Genomic DNA, 13034 nt, shown 5'->3' on the forward strand with positions numbered 1-13034 from the left:
GCGGTCCGCAAGGATTTTAAAAATTAATACTGGCCACTCCAGGCTTGTATTAAACTCCCAAAGTCACAGCTTTTCTCTGACCTTGGCTTGGTAAATGCTGCCACCGCCCAAATGCAAGAAAACCCCCTTTGGACTCAGGAAGGAGCACTTGGGAATTCCTCCCTGTGGGGTGCCCTCAAGCCCTCCTCACCCAAGAGCTGAGAAAGGAAATAAAGGAAATTAGCTGTGGCTATCAGCTAATCAAACAACATGCACAAAACTCTTAGGACACCAAAAATCCAATATGTTTCTTAAAAAAGGCAAATTTTTTTAAAAACAAAAAGAAAGAAAATACATCTGGAACTTACGCTTTTGCTAGATTTTAAAAGAGCAATTCCAAAAATCAAGCACCCAAAATAGCTTTCTTGGGGGTTCAGGTTAAAGGTTACAAGCAAACAACAGCATGTGGGTTTAGACAGAGGAGAGTCACAAGCTAAAATAAAGAAAATAAACTTGATCGCGTCTAGCTAAATGTCCCTAATTTACTTACATATTTGGGGGGTTTCAAATAAGTAATTCTAGGTATGAGCTGATGAACTTTCATACTTGGTTCAAGCCTTACACAGCACTCCTGCTTATAGCATTGCTGCTCCCTCCCTGCAGCCCAGAGAACAACAGACAAAGGCAAAGTTTCTTTCCCAATTTTAAAAAGTTCTAGATTCCCATTGGCTCTTTTGGTCAGGTGCCCACCTTTTTTTCTTTAGTTGGGGGGACTTTTTAACCCTTTACAGGTAAAGCAAGTAAAGAACAGCTACCAACAGGGATTTTACAGCTAACTGGCTGGCTGGGTGTCCATCAAAGGGAGCTATCCCCCCACTTTATTTATCACACCTGCTATGACAATACATGGCGTAACTGGATGGGCAAATGAATTACTAGTGTGAGATGAATTAAACCCAGTCCTTTAGATTATCTCAATTAAAGTATTATACTTACACCCTGTATACACAAAGACAGCATGCAACGTAGGAAATAACATGACACTACAAAACATGGAAATAAGTCCTAGAGTGGCAGCCATCCTCTTTTTCTTGGAAACAGACAGGAATGAAACCTACAAGAGAAGGAACAGATGCCAGAGCACACTTAGGTTTCTGTAAAGCTTGATTTCTTTTAAGGACAGAATCAAAGACTGTTTTTATTAGTCACTAGAATCAGCTAAATACATCACACGTATGCACCAGCAACAAGGCCCAGTAGCTAAGGCATTGTGCTGGTACTTGGGAGACTGGGGTTCAAGCCCCTTCTTTGTCACAGTCTCACTGTGACTTTGGGCTGGTTGCTTAGGCCCTTTGGCCCAAAAGCACTCAGGCATTGTGGTGCCTCACCACGCAGTAGAATTCACAAACCCTGGGTTAGGCACCTAGGCTCTCTGTACAATGCATGAGGAAGCCAGCTGCCTAAGAATGGGATCCATGAAAGCCTGCATGCTAGGAACTCAGCTGTCCAATAGCAGATGCAGAGGAGAGGGATGTGTCCTGACCCCTGCCCCTTTCAGGGAGTTAGGTGCCTAAATCTAGGCTGGAGGAGAGCACCTATCTCTGCTTGGGATGTGCAGCCATGTACCCTTCTCCTGGAGTCAGGAACCTAAGCTGTTGTTTGCAAGAATGGCAGAAGTACCCTCCTAATTCTACACAAAGCAGAGGTGGTGGTAGCCTTATAACCTTTAGCCCTGTGGTTAAGACACTCAAGTGGGAGACCCCAGTTCAGTCCTTCCCTCTGCCTGATGTAGAGAAGGGATTTGACTTTGGGTTTCCCACCTCTCCTCTGACTGCCCTAATCACTGGCTGTAGAGTCAGTCACAAACTCTCTCACCCGGTGTCTATTTCATTTTTTAATGATGAAATATGAAGTGGAACAGCTTCAACAAGAGAGATTGAGAAAGCCTCACAGGAGACTATCCCAGAGCCGAGTGGTTGGGGCCTGCATCTGAGGGGTGGAAAGCCCAAGTTCAAAGCAGTTCTTTTCTAAGGGTGGAAACTGAACCAGCGTCTTCCACATCCCAGGTGAGTGTTCTAACCAGTGGACTAAAGGTTACAAGGAAGGCCACTGCTGCCTCCTTCCTCCCTCGGCTTCTCTGTATGGCTTAAAGCCTACTGGACTGGGCCCCGCAGGCGAGGTAGGTGGGACATTGCCTAGTTTCACCTGGTTTGAGGATTATGCAGGCGTGAGATAGGCACTGGCCATCAGTATTGAGGCAGCGATGTGCACAGCCAGAGACAGAAATGTAGACACCTTGGGGACTTTAACAGAAGAAATTTTGGCACTGAACAATTTTAGGCACCTCCAAAGTTAGGTGGCAGCTGAGTAGTGGTTCTGAGGATTTCTGTGGTGAGGATAAATACGTTAAAGATTGTGAGGTGCTCAGATATTATGGCAACAGGGACCATCTACTTATTTCCTTTGTAAAACCTTCTGAGAGCTATTGATTAAAAGCATTTATATAAGAGTTTAGTGTTAGCATATAGGCTTGTTTGTCAGCCTGAGATAGAATTTTGGGTTTAACTTTTTGATACTCTTATATCCTATACTAATATGTGTAAACAAAAGACAGAGACAGTGTGTGTTACATCTGCCCTCAGGCAGATAGGGTGAAAGAGATAAGAGATGGAACTAAAGTCTTACAGGATATGGTGGTGTTAGGCCTGAATAAAGATGTAGCACAAAAACCAGTTGTGCCAACCTGACTAAAATCAGGCTAGCAGAGGTTTCTGGGAAAACCCAGAGTGAAATAATGAGAGGCAGAATTGTCTCACAAAGCCCTGGGAAAGAGCAAGATAAGTGAGGGGGCTGATGCCAGCTGTGTTGTGTTAAGACACAGTGTTTGAAGTACTGATAAGAAACACAAGCATCTCACAGTTCTGACTAACTCCCTGGTTTAGTGTTCGGTGTGTTTTTAACTCCCTCACATTCCTAACCTTTGGCGCTTGTTGAGATATTAACAATTCAATATTGTAGAGACTAGACATGCGTATATATTAAAAGGTGTCTAATTTCTAGTTGTTAGACAAAGGGGGTGGATTGCTCTAGTGAATGATCTATGACGTAATAAAACTGTCTATATAAGCTAATACTAAGCTGTAAAGAGGGGGCTGGTTCTTTTTGGATACGAGCTGTTCTTTACTGATACGTGCACTTATCAATAAAGAACTTTTGATCGGACCTTGCTGGTGTTGCCTGGTCTCTCTGCGGTCAGACAACGAACTTCGCTGTTGGGGTTCGAGTCCCCGACATCTTTGGCGACTCCGCCGGGACTTTGTCTGACTCTCCGGCGGGGAATCAGACTCTGAGGCAACGCAGCGCGCATCCTCTGATTTAGAGGAGCCTTGCCTGGTAATCTGATCTCTGCGTCGGCGATAAGGCGAGTTCTGTGAACCAGCTGAAGCTCGTAGAAATCCAGCAACATCCACCTACCCGTTGAGTAGGGTTAAGGTTGCCTGGGTTAGAGTCCCAGTGCAGATTGTCGGGGTTCGAGTCCCTGACAACTTAGGTCTGGGTTAGAGTCCCAGTCCAGGTCTGGGTTAGAGTCCCAGTCCAGGTTTGCACAGGATCCAAGTAGTCTGGGTTAGAGTCCCAGCCTGGGTTTGAGTCCCAGTCCAGGTGTTCGAGTCCCCTGGAGAGGTAAGTGAGCGCTCGACGCGGGAGGTGGGGGTTAGAGTCCCTTTACCTTGACGCGGGGAAGAGGGGTTAGAGTCCCCTTACAAAATGGAACAATTTGGCAGTAAGTGCCTGGGGGACGCCCCATTGTCTCTAATACTTAAAGATTGAAAGAAGATTTCTGGAACCAGGTAGCTTTTGGAGCTGTATGTTTAAAGCTGTATGGAGAGCTCTTGTAAAAATCCCCCAGCATATGCCCCAGAGCCACACTGGGAGGAAGACTGTCCGTGGGGACGTCTGTCTCTCTTGGGCTCACGCCATCTGAATTTATTGACTGTGCAGCAAGATATGATGCATCGTGGTAATAGGAAATAATGGCCTTGGTGTGTGTGTGTGTGTGTGTGTGGAAAATGGGGGAGGGACAGTCTAAATATTCCACCTCACCCCCTAAGGGTACCCCAGCATGTTACATGTACGTACATTATGGTCCTAAAACCTGCAGGTATTTAAAGAATTGGAATCTTTACACGCGTGAAAATCTATCTAAACAATGCCCATTAGAAGGTACCTTCAATCTAGATAAGATCATATATCTCAAAGGAGCTTTTAATCACCAAAGAAAAGCCTCTGACACAGTGTGAGCAATTTGTCTAGGAACGGGTTAATTTGAAATTCAGCTTGCCTTGGTGAAACTGGAGAAGCCACAGGCTGGAATCTGAACTGGACTCTCTGAAAGAGAGACTGCAGGAGATTCCAGGGTGTAAAAAACAGCTCTCCCAAGAGCAGAAGCATGTTGGAAATTCTGGACAAGCTGTATACAGGATAATCTCCCGTCTGCCTATTCCCCTTCTCTGAACGTTATACAGACGTGGCCAGTTTGGACATGTGTGAGTATTAAAGTGGCTTAAGGGTTAAAGTATTCATGTTCTTCCTGAGTAATGTGGGAGCGTTCCCAACACTCTTCATTGTTGTTTTATTATTTTTAATTAAGCTTTAAAATTTGATTATATGGTGTGTTCCCCCAACGTCCTGCAGTAGATAAATTGGTAACAGATTTGTCACAGTTTGGTGAGCAATTGAGAATAGGGGAGCCCTATAGAATTTACACCATCTATCTGTTTTACCTTTGTTATTTTGTGTTTCTTTTGTTTGGTACTGTTAGTGTTATATGTTGAGGATTGCATGATTAAAGGTGAGCCTACTCTCAGCTGCAGTAAGTCTGAGAACTGGAGAGGGGTTTAGCATTTTTCTCTCCACCCTGGTTGACCGGAAGGGTGGCAGGTGGATCTGCCCCCAGTCGTAGCAGGACTGGGCAATAGAGTAGTTGGAGAAAAGGGCCGAGATGTGTACTTGATAACTAGAATTGAGCAATTAAGAGCATGGATCATGAACCGGGCGGCAACTCAAACCTGCGCCAGGGCAAGTTGCAGGCCTTGAGACAGGATTTCCAGTTAGAAAAGGAAGCCCTGGCTAAGCAAGTACCAGTCCTTCAGGGACTTGTTAAAATTTAACCATTTGTGCTCAGCATATGTTGTAACAGCAGTGTGTTTGCTACAAGAGGAAATTAAATAGTTCAACGCCAGTGGGCCATGTGTTTTGCCCAGGTGGCAAGCCTCACAGGGGAGGACTCGAGTAGTTTTGTGAGTAGAAATGTTTTAGGGAAAGGACCAGAAGAGGGGGCTACTTAAAAAGCCCACCCTCCTAGCTAACTGGTAGTGCAATACGTTGGTACCCATGGAAAGAAACGGTTCAGAAAAAAAAAAAAAAGGATCGGGCCCAGGCGGCCAGGCAACAGACAGAGAGCTTGGAGAACAGGTTGGAAACTTTTAGGGTGTAGTGAAAAAAAACAAGAACGGAGTAAATAAGTATACACATAGAGGTTCAAATACTCAGAAGAATATTTGGCATGGTGATCTGAGTTGGTAAGTGGTTGTTGAAAGGACAAGCAAGTGATTTAAGGCACAGTGAAAAGTTAACTCTATAGTTGCTGGAGGGAACAGCAGTTGAATTTTGTAAATGTACTAAAGTAAAAAGTTCTTGGTGTCTTTGAAATGTTTGTAAATAAATTCAGGCAAAGAAATTATTAGATTGCAATCATTTGGCTATGAACAATTTTGTTAAATTAGCTGAAGAATGTATACCGTGCTATGTAATTAAAATTGTATTAGGCTCTAAGAGCACTGTGAGTGCTGATGTTTTCTTTCAGTGTTTACAAGCAGGAGTTACAAGTAAAAAGTGAGCCAGCAAGCATCTGTATTAATGCAAATTATCTAATTAATATGGGGTAATTCCCTTGTTTTGCCTAAAATCAACAAGAGTATTTGTATATTTTTAGTAATGATTGCCTGCCCAGAAGAGGTAGACTTCTGTTTTGTCTTTCAGATAATCAGAGAACACTGATGCCGGCTGAACAGCATTCAACGTACCATAATTTGCTGGCACAGTAAAAATTGTGTTTTGTGTTCTATGTTCTGTCTTGTGGTGTTGTCTTGTGGCCAAAATTGATGTGTTTAATATTTTTATGGGATGGTCTGATTTAAAATCAAGCAGCAGTGTTGGATTAAAATGCAGATATTTGTTTTGTTCAACTTAGAATACAAAGTGTTTGGATACATCAGAAAAATGTGATATACTAAAGTCTTATACATTTTCTTAAGTAAGAGAAAGATACTACATTGGCCAAAACTTTTCATTGACAATTGTTATTGAAATTTGCATATTAACAGTCTTTGAAAGCAAGGACATGGAAAGTTAACCCACTCCCCATATTGTACATGGGATCCTTCTGGCTACCTCAGACTTCTAGCCAGAGGGCTGGGGATGGTGGGAAGCTATTGGACTAGAGTTTGTATTGAATGAACTCATCAAAGTGGGTGTGCTTGTCCTGGTTTGTTGTTTTAAAGCTCTCTAATAAGGTTATTTTAGTTAAAGGGTATATGTGGCATATATTAAATAATAACACTAAGGTACTGTAAAACAGCAATGTGTATGTGTTCATTGTTAACAAATGGTACATAAGTAAAAAGTAAAAGTTTCTTTTGTAGGTTATAAAAAAAAAAAAAACAGCCGAGGAGGGAAAAGGAAAGGACAAGTTGACTGAGAAAAAAATAGTTAACATGCTTGGTTTAAAGATGAGACGTCAAGGACACTCCGCACAGCTAACCCTCAAAAGGAACAAGGGGGGGACTTGAATTTGCCCATGCAGCGATAAAATTTGTAAAATCTGCAAAGACACTAATGCAATGTGTTAGGTTTCTTTTCTCACAGGTAAAGAAGAAACAACCCAAAGATCCTAGCAGCCTGCCCCTCCTTGGAACCAGGAGACTGGGTCTACATAAAGATCCATCAACGAAAGACTGCCTTGGCTCCATGCTGGAAAGGCCCGTATTGAGTCCTGCTGTCTACCAACACTGCTGTGAAGTGCCAAAGACTAACTGCTTGGACCCAGGATTCTCACTGCAAAAAGACCCCTCCACATCAGAAGAATTTTCCTATTGATGATTCGCCTATTCTTTCTTCTAGTTCTACTGTGCTTCTGGACAGCAGGGAAGAAGGACAAGGTAACGTACTGGTAACCTTTCCCTTGTCCACTGACAGACCAACTGTGCCTTTAGACTTTTATAGAAAAAGCACAGCTATTACAGGGTGATATGTGCTGGAAACCTCTCCCCTGTAGGATGCTAAACTACATCTGTTTTGGGAAAGAAGAAAAAACACTCACTCCACTGACATTGCCAAAGTCCAGGAATTCCTGACTAAAAAGAACATTAAGAACTGACCCTGGTGAAGAAAACAAACAATTACACACTGGCAGGAAGAAATTTCTGGGACTTATATTTGGAACTGTGGTATTAATTGGATTTTGGGGTTTATTCTACAGGCTGCGCCCTGTGTTTTGGATAAATCCTTCAGCATGTATTGCCTCCCTCATTGCATTTTGAATAACATTGTCCTTATCCAGTTTTCAGATCGCTTTTACATACCCAGATTGCTCACAAGGGGGTGCCATTCGATTAGCACAACAGAGGGCCTGGGTTATTTCCTCTGGAAAGAAAGAGGATTGACCAAATCCCTGTGGTCTAGGGGCCAATGGTACACAGCCATTTGGAATACTCTTAAAGGCCAAGAACGTGATAAGAAATTGGGCCGACTAGAAAAGGCCAATAGCCTTATTTTTGCAGCTCAGCTATCTTCAGTACAGGCTGGAGTTGTTGAGTGACATGTCATTTCCACCCTTAGTTCTATGACCCAGAAGTTACTGACAGAGATGGTATTGAATATCACTGAAGCTGGGAAGGCATTGCAGTGGGATCTAGTATGTTTAAATTGATCCTGAGCACTGGACTAGGCCCCCTGCCCTTACAGACACGTCAGGAGTACCATCTGATCTGTGGTCATGCAAACATACTTGGACACTTTCTGGATGAAAGTGTGGATATTCATAGTGCTCCTTCCAAGCATATGGACCAGTTAGGGTGGGTGTAGCTTTCACATACCCAATCCTGCTGGGTCCATGGGGAGGATGCATGTGGGACTGAATTGTTTACCGAGACATCTGGGACATTAGACCCCTTGGTATACCTACCTGATTTATAGTCAGTGCCCCAGACCAATGAACTGTTACCTCTGAAGGCGATTTGTAGCTTCGTCTGCAACTGAAGAAACCGTAACCCGGTTGTGCCCTGCCAAGCGATCATTTGTTGTCCCAAGAGTCCCGTTGGTCCTCTAGGGACAAAGGGGGGATTGTTAGGCCTGAATAAAGATGTAGCACAAAAACCAGTTGTGCCAACCTGACTAAAATCAGGCTAGCAGAGGTTTCTGGGAAAACCCAGAGTGAAATAATGAGAGGCAGAATTGTCTCACAAAGCCCTGGGAAAGAGCAAGATAAGTGAGGGGGCTGATGCCAGCTGTGTTGTGTTAAGACACAGTGTTTGAAGTACTGATAAGAAACACAAGCATCTCACAGTTCTGACTAACTCCCTGGTTTAGTGTTCGGTGTGTTTTTAACTCCCTCACATTCCTAACCTTTGGCGCTTGTTGAGATATTAACAATTCAATATTGTAGAGACTAGACATGCGTATATATTAAAAGGTGTCTAATTTCTAGTTGTTAGACAAAGGGGGTGGATTGCTCTAGTGAATGATCTATGACGTAATAAAACTGTCTATATAAGCTAATACTAAGCTGTAAAGAGGGGGCTGGTTCTTTTTGGATACGAGCTGTTCTTTACTGATACGTGCACTTATCAATAAAGAACTTTTGATCGGACCTTGCTGGTGTTGCCTGGTCTCTCTGCGGTCAGACAACGAACTTCGCTGTTGGGGTTCGAGTCCCCGACAGTGGGAGTGTAATATATGAGCATATGCTGGAAGGCTGCCTGGCTCCTTTCTCAAGCCAAGGTCAAGCAACCAGTTAGGAGGAGCAAGGGTGTGTATGTGAGCAGGCATAAGACACATTAAAAGCCAAAGAAAGGCCTGGCCTTGGCCAGAGCACAACCTCAATCCTTACACCTCCCATGGGACCAGGACCCAGACCCACGTCCCTCCAAAACAGAACATGACCATAAATTGCAAGGGGTGGGACTGTGGGCATGCATTGCAGGTATGTTTGGGCCTGCTAAGAAGAAGGAATAGGAAATAGGGAGTGGAGGTGGGAAGAGGGACATAGCAAGGTTCTGCAGCATCAGAGCTGGGAAGGGGGACATGGGGTAAATGTTCTGCAGCGTCACAGCTGGGAACGGGACACTGGGAAACAAGACTGTGGCATCAGAGTTGTGGTATATATGCTTGCTTGGAACTAACCCCAATAAGCATTGCATTGCCTGTACTTGGGACTTCTGTCTTCTGCTTTCTGTCTGCATGACAAGAACCAGGGAATGGGGTGACGGGAAAGCCCTCTAACATTAGGTATTATTATTCTTGATGCCATCCATTATTTCATATCCCCTCTTATTCCTTTCCTGTCTACTTGAAACATTCTTAGTCTTTTCAATCTCCTTCTATGGGAATCTTTTCATGGCTTTGAATTCTTTGAATCTGTCAATTTCTTTTGAGAGAAGGCGATTGGAACTGAACACAGTTTTCCAAGTGAAGGCATATTATTGGTTTATATAAATGCATTATAATATTTTCAGTATCATTTTCTTTCCCTTTACTTATATGCCTTACATTTGGTTTGCTTTTTTGACCATTGATGCATATTGAGCAAAGGACTATCCACAGTGGTTATAGTTAATTGTGAACTCAGAAACGAGGAGCTGAGATTATCATTATTCCTTCCAATGTGCACTATCTTGCATTTGCTGCAGTGAGCTTCATCTGCTGCCCTGAATGTCTCTCACGGTCCTGTCTCCTTCCTGACCCTTCTCTCTGTCCTGATTAACCTAAAGAATTTTGTTCCACTTTCAAATGTGGTCACCTCACTGTTCATCCTCTTTTTCAGAATGTTATTAAACATATTAAAGAATACTAGTCCTAGTATGGAACTGTAACTTGTCAGACAGTGTTTTCCTACTTTGTTTCTTGCCTCTTGGTTTCTGATCCAGGAATACTCAATCCTCACCTTGGACACTTTCGTTATTTTAAAAGTCTTTTGCGAGGGACTGTGTCACAGGCTTTTTGAAGGTCCAAATATATTACGCCATCTGCTTCTTCTTTATTGACATGCTGAAAACGTTACAGTAAATCAGAGCAGCATGATTTTCCTTTTTAAGAAGCTTGCCCTTTGAACCTAACATGTTCATACAGGTCTATTTTAATTCTGTTTTTTATTGCAATTTTAACCGATTTACCTGGGACTGAAGTGAGATTTCCCAATTTCTAATTCCTTATATCTCCCTTAGTACTATTTTTGAAAGAGTGGTGCCCTCTAGTATAATAGCAAATTTTAATGAGCGATTGTATACTCATTAGCCTCCCAGCCACTTCATTCTTCCTCTTGGGTGTGTGCCCTCTCATCCTGATGACTTATTGCTCCTTAGTTTATCAATTTGTTCCAGCACCATCTCTTTTTACACCTCAGTCTCTTTCAGTACCTCATCTTTATTACCTGCAAAGAGTAAATGTCCCCTCATGATCCTTTCTTGTGAATTGTGATGCAAAGAAATCATTTTGTTCTTTGCAATATCCTTTTCCTCCTTAATTGCTCCCTTTACTCCCTGCTAGTTGAGTGGATACCCCAATTCATTCACAGACACCCTGCTTTTGACACATTTAAATTATTTCTTATTTTTTTAATGTCTTTACCAACTGCTATTTAAAATCTGATTTAGCCCACTTACCTGTCATAGTTTATACTGCTGTCAACGGACTTCATTTGGATGTATTTCTATTTTCTGAAGGCAATTTGTGTGGAGAAATAAAATCTTGTATCTTGACATATTTTTTTCTTATCTACCTGCTTCCTTTTTTGTTTAGGACCATTCAGAGTTGCCTTTGTCTTTGTTAAATAAATAACCTTCATACTAGATCTAAGGATTTTCACTTTTTCACTTTTGACTTTAGGGACTTTTTGACTAGCTTCCTCTTTTTTATTAAAAAATCCCCTTTCTACAGTGCTTATTTTTTGGTATGGCTCCTCCACCCATGGATGGTGAAATTATCTATATTTCTATGCATTGCTATTTGTCATTGACTTCACTGTTTTATCCCTTCCATTAGAAATCCCCCTTTTCAGTTCCTTAACGCTTTCTCTTACAAAATACTCTAGAGCTGAAAATACATTTGTTCCAAAGATCTCAATCAGGAACTTTACATACAGAAATCTCTAGAATTCCTGAACAACTGTTCAAACATTGGCTATTTTTGTAAATCTTTGTGAAATCTAAGGAACAAACTATTTGAAGAAATTCAGTTCAACAGTTTCTCAGTTCTAATCAGACCAAGTATCCATGTATTGCTGTATTAAATTTTCTTGGACTGCTTCTATGCGGGATGAGTGGAAATGATCTCTCCTCAGGAGCTGCAAGTGACTCAGCTCCCCACCAATCTCAGAGGGTCTGCCGAGACAGAGGCCATCCCCATGGAGGCCTCTTGCCTCCATCATTCTGCCCTCCCCGATCTCCAGCTTTCTGATGGCTTTTGGCAGCACTGCTCCTGGTGGCTTCCCCACTGCCCTGAGATCCTCCCTAAGGGGAACTTCAAAGAATGGAAGTGAAAGTCAAGCAAGCTGCTACAGACGTGGCCTGTTGTAACCTTTGAATCTTTGTCACACAAATTTGGGGAGGGAGAGGGCACTCTCCCCCAGAAAACATCCCTAGCTATCTGTGGGGAAATAACACCAATGTAGGAGGTTCCTGGTGTGGTATCTCCTATGCCAATCCCCAATCTATGAGTAGCAGTATGGTTGGAAGAAAAGTGCTGTGAGCAGGTCTTTCCTACACAATGGCTGTGGCTACACTTAGCACTTTAAAGCGCTGCCGCGGCAGCGCTTTGAAGCGCTAAGTGTAGTCAAAGCGCCAGCGCTGGGGGAGAGCTCTCCCAGCGCTGTCCGTACTCCACCTCCCTGTGGGGAATAACGGACAGCGCTGGGAGCCGCGCTCCCAGCACTGGGGCTTTGACCACACTGGCGCTTTGCAGCGCCGCAATTTGCAGCGCTGGAGAGGGTGTGTTTTCACACCCTGCTGCAGCGCTGCAAATTTGTAAGTGTAGCTAAGCCCAATGTTTATCTCCAGCTACCAGCTACCAGAACACCCCCTTTTTCTTTATAAAATATTTCTTACTTGTGTTCACTTAATCATTTTTGATATTTGCAGATTTGCAAGAAGTGGCTGCCTTAGTACAAATTAGAATTCACTACTTAAAAAATCACTAAGTAATTCCCAACAAAAATTATCCGGAGTTACTCAGTATCTGTTAGAAATGGCTTAGCTAATATATTACTAATCCTCAGTAAAACTATTTTCTTGTCATTTATTAGTGATTAAATGATTCTAGGCAATCACTAAAAGATGCTAAGTAATAAGTTTGCTGGGAGTAAGTATTTAGAAATGGAGTAATTTTTAACAAATATTAAACAATTCTGAGCAATTCTAAGTAACTACTGGTAAATGACAAGTAGCTATTTTGCCTGATATCCAGTAAGTAATACATTTTGAGGTTTGGAGGTTTATGTTTTAATCGGGTTGCTGGGTGTAAGATGGATTTGGATTTCAGATTTAAGTTCTGGTCCAAATTTAGTAAAAAGGAAAAAAAAGAGAGAGAGACAAAACTTTCACTGTGCTCTCCAGACTGTTTAATTTTGAAAGAGTTATTTTTGCACTTTAATAGGAGGGTAGGAGTAGATCACACCTCCACTTATTTTACAGCCTTTCTTTCATCTGCTCATTAATCTGCTACATCTCTCTTTTCTGACCCCTCTTCTACTCTTGCTATGGCTTTGATCCTGCAAAGATTCACAC

General features: G+C 42.5%; 1 protein-coding gene across 1 annotated transcript in view; it reads right to left on the reverse strand.

The window, feature by feature from the left end:
• The window catches only part of LOC123363523 (granulocyte-macrophage colony-stimulating factor receptor subunit alpha-like), a 66867-nt gene that overhangs the window by 28092 nt on the left and 25741 nt on the right, over nt 1-13034 (reverse strand). The window contains exon 4 of the mRNA XM_045004589.1: nt 976-1093. Coding sequence (XP_044860524.1) covers nt 976-1093 — 118 coding nt within the window. The remainder of the gene's footprint in view (nt 1-975; nt 1094-13034) is intronic.

The sequence above is a fragment of the Mauremys mutica genome, chromosome 1, assembly GCF_020497125.1.
Source record: "Mauremys mutica isolate MM-2020 ecotype Southern chromosome 1, ASM2049712v1, whole genome shotgun sequence".
In the NCBI taxonomy this organism is placed as follows: Eukaryota; Metazoa; Chordata; order Testudines; family Geoemydidae; genus Mauremys; species Mauremys mutica.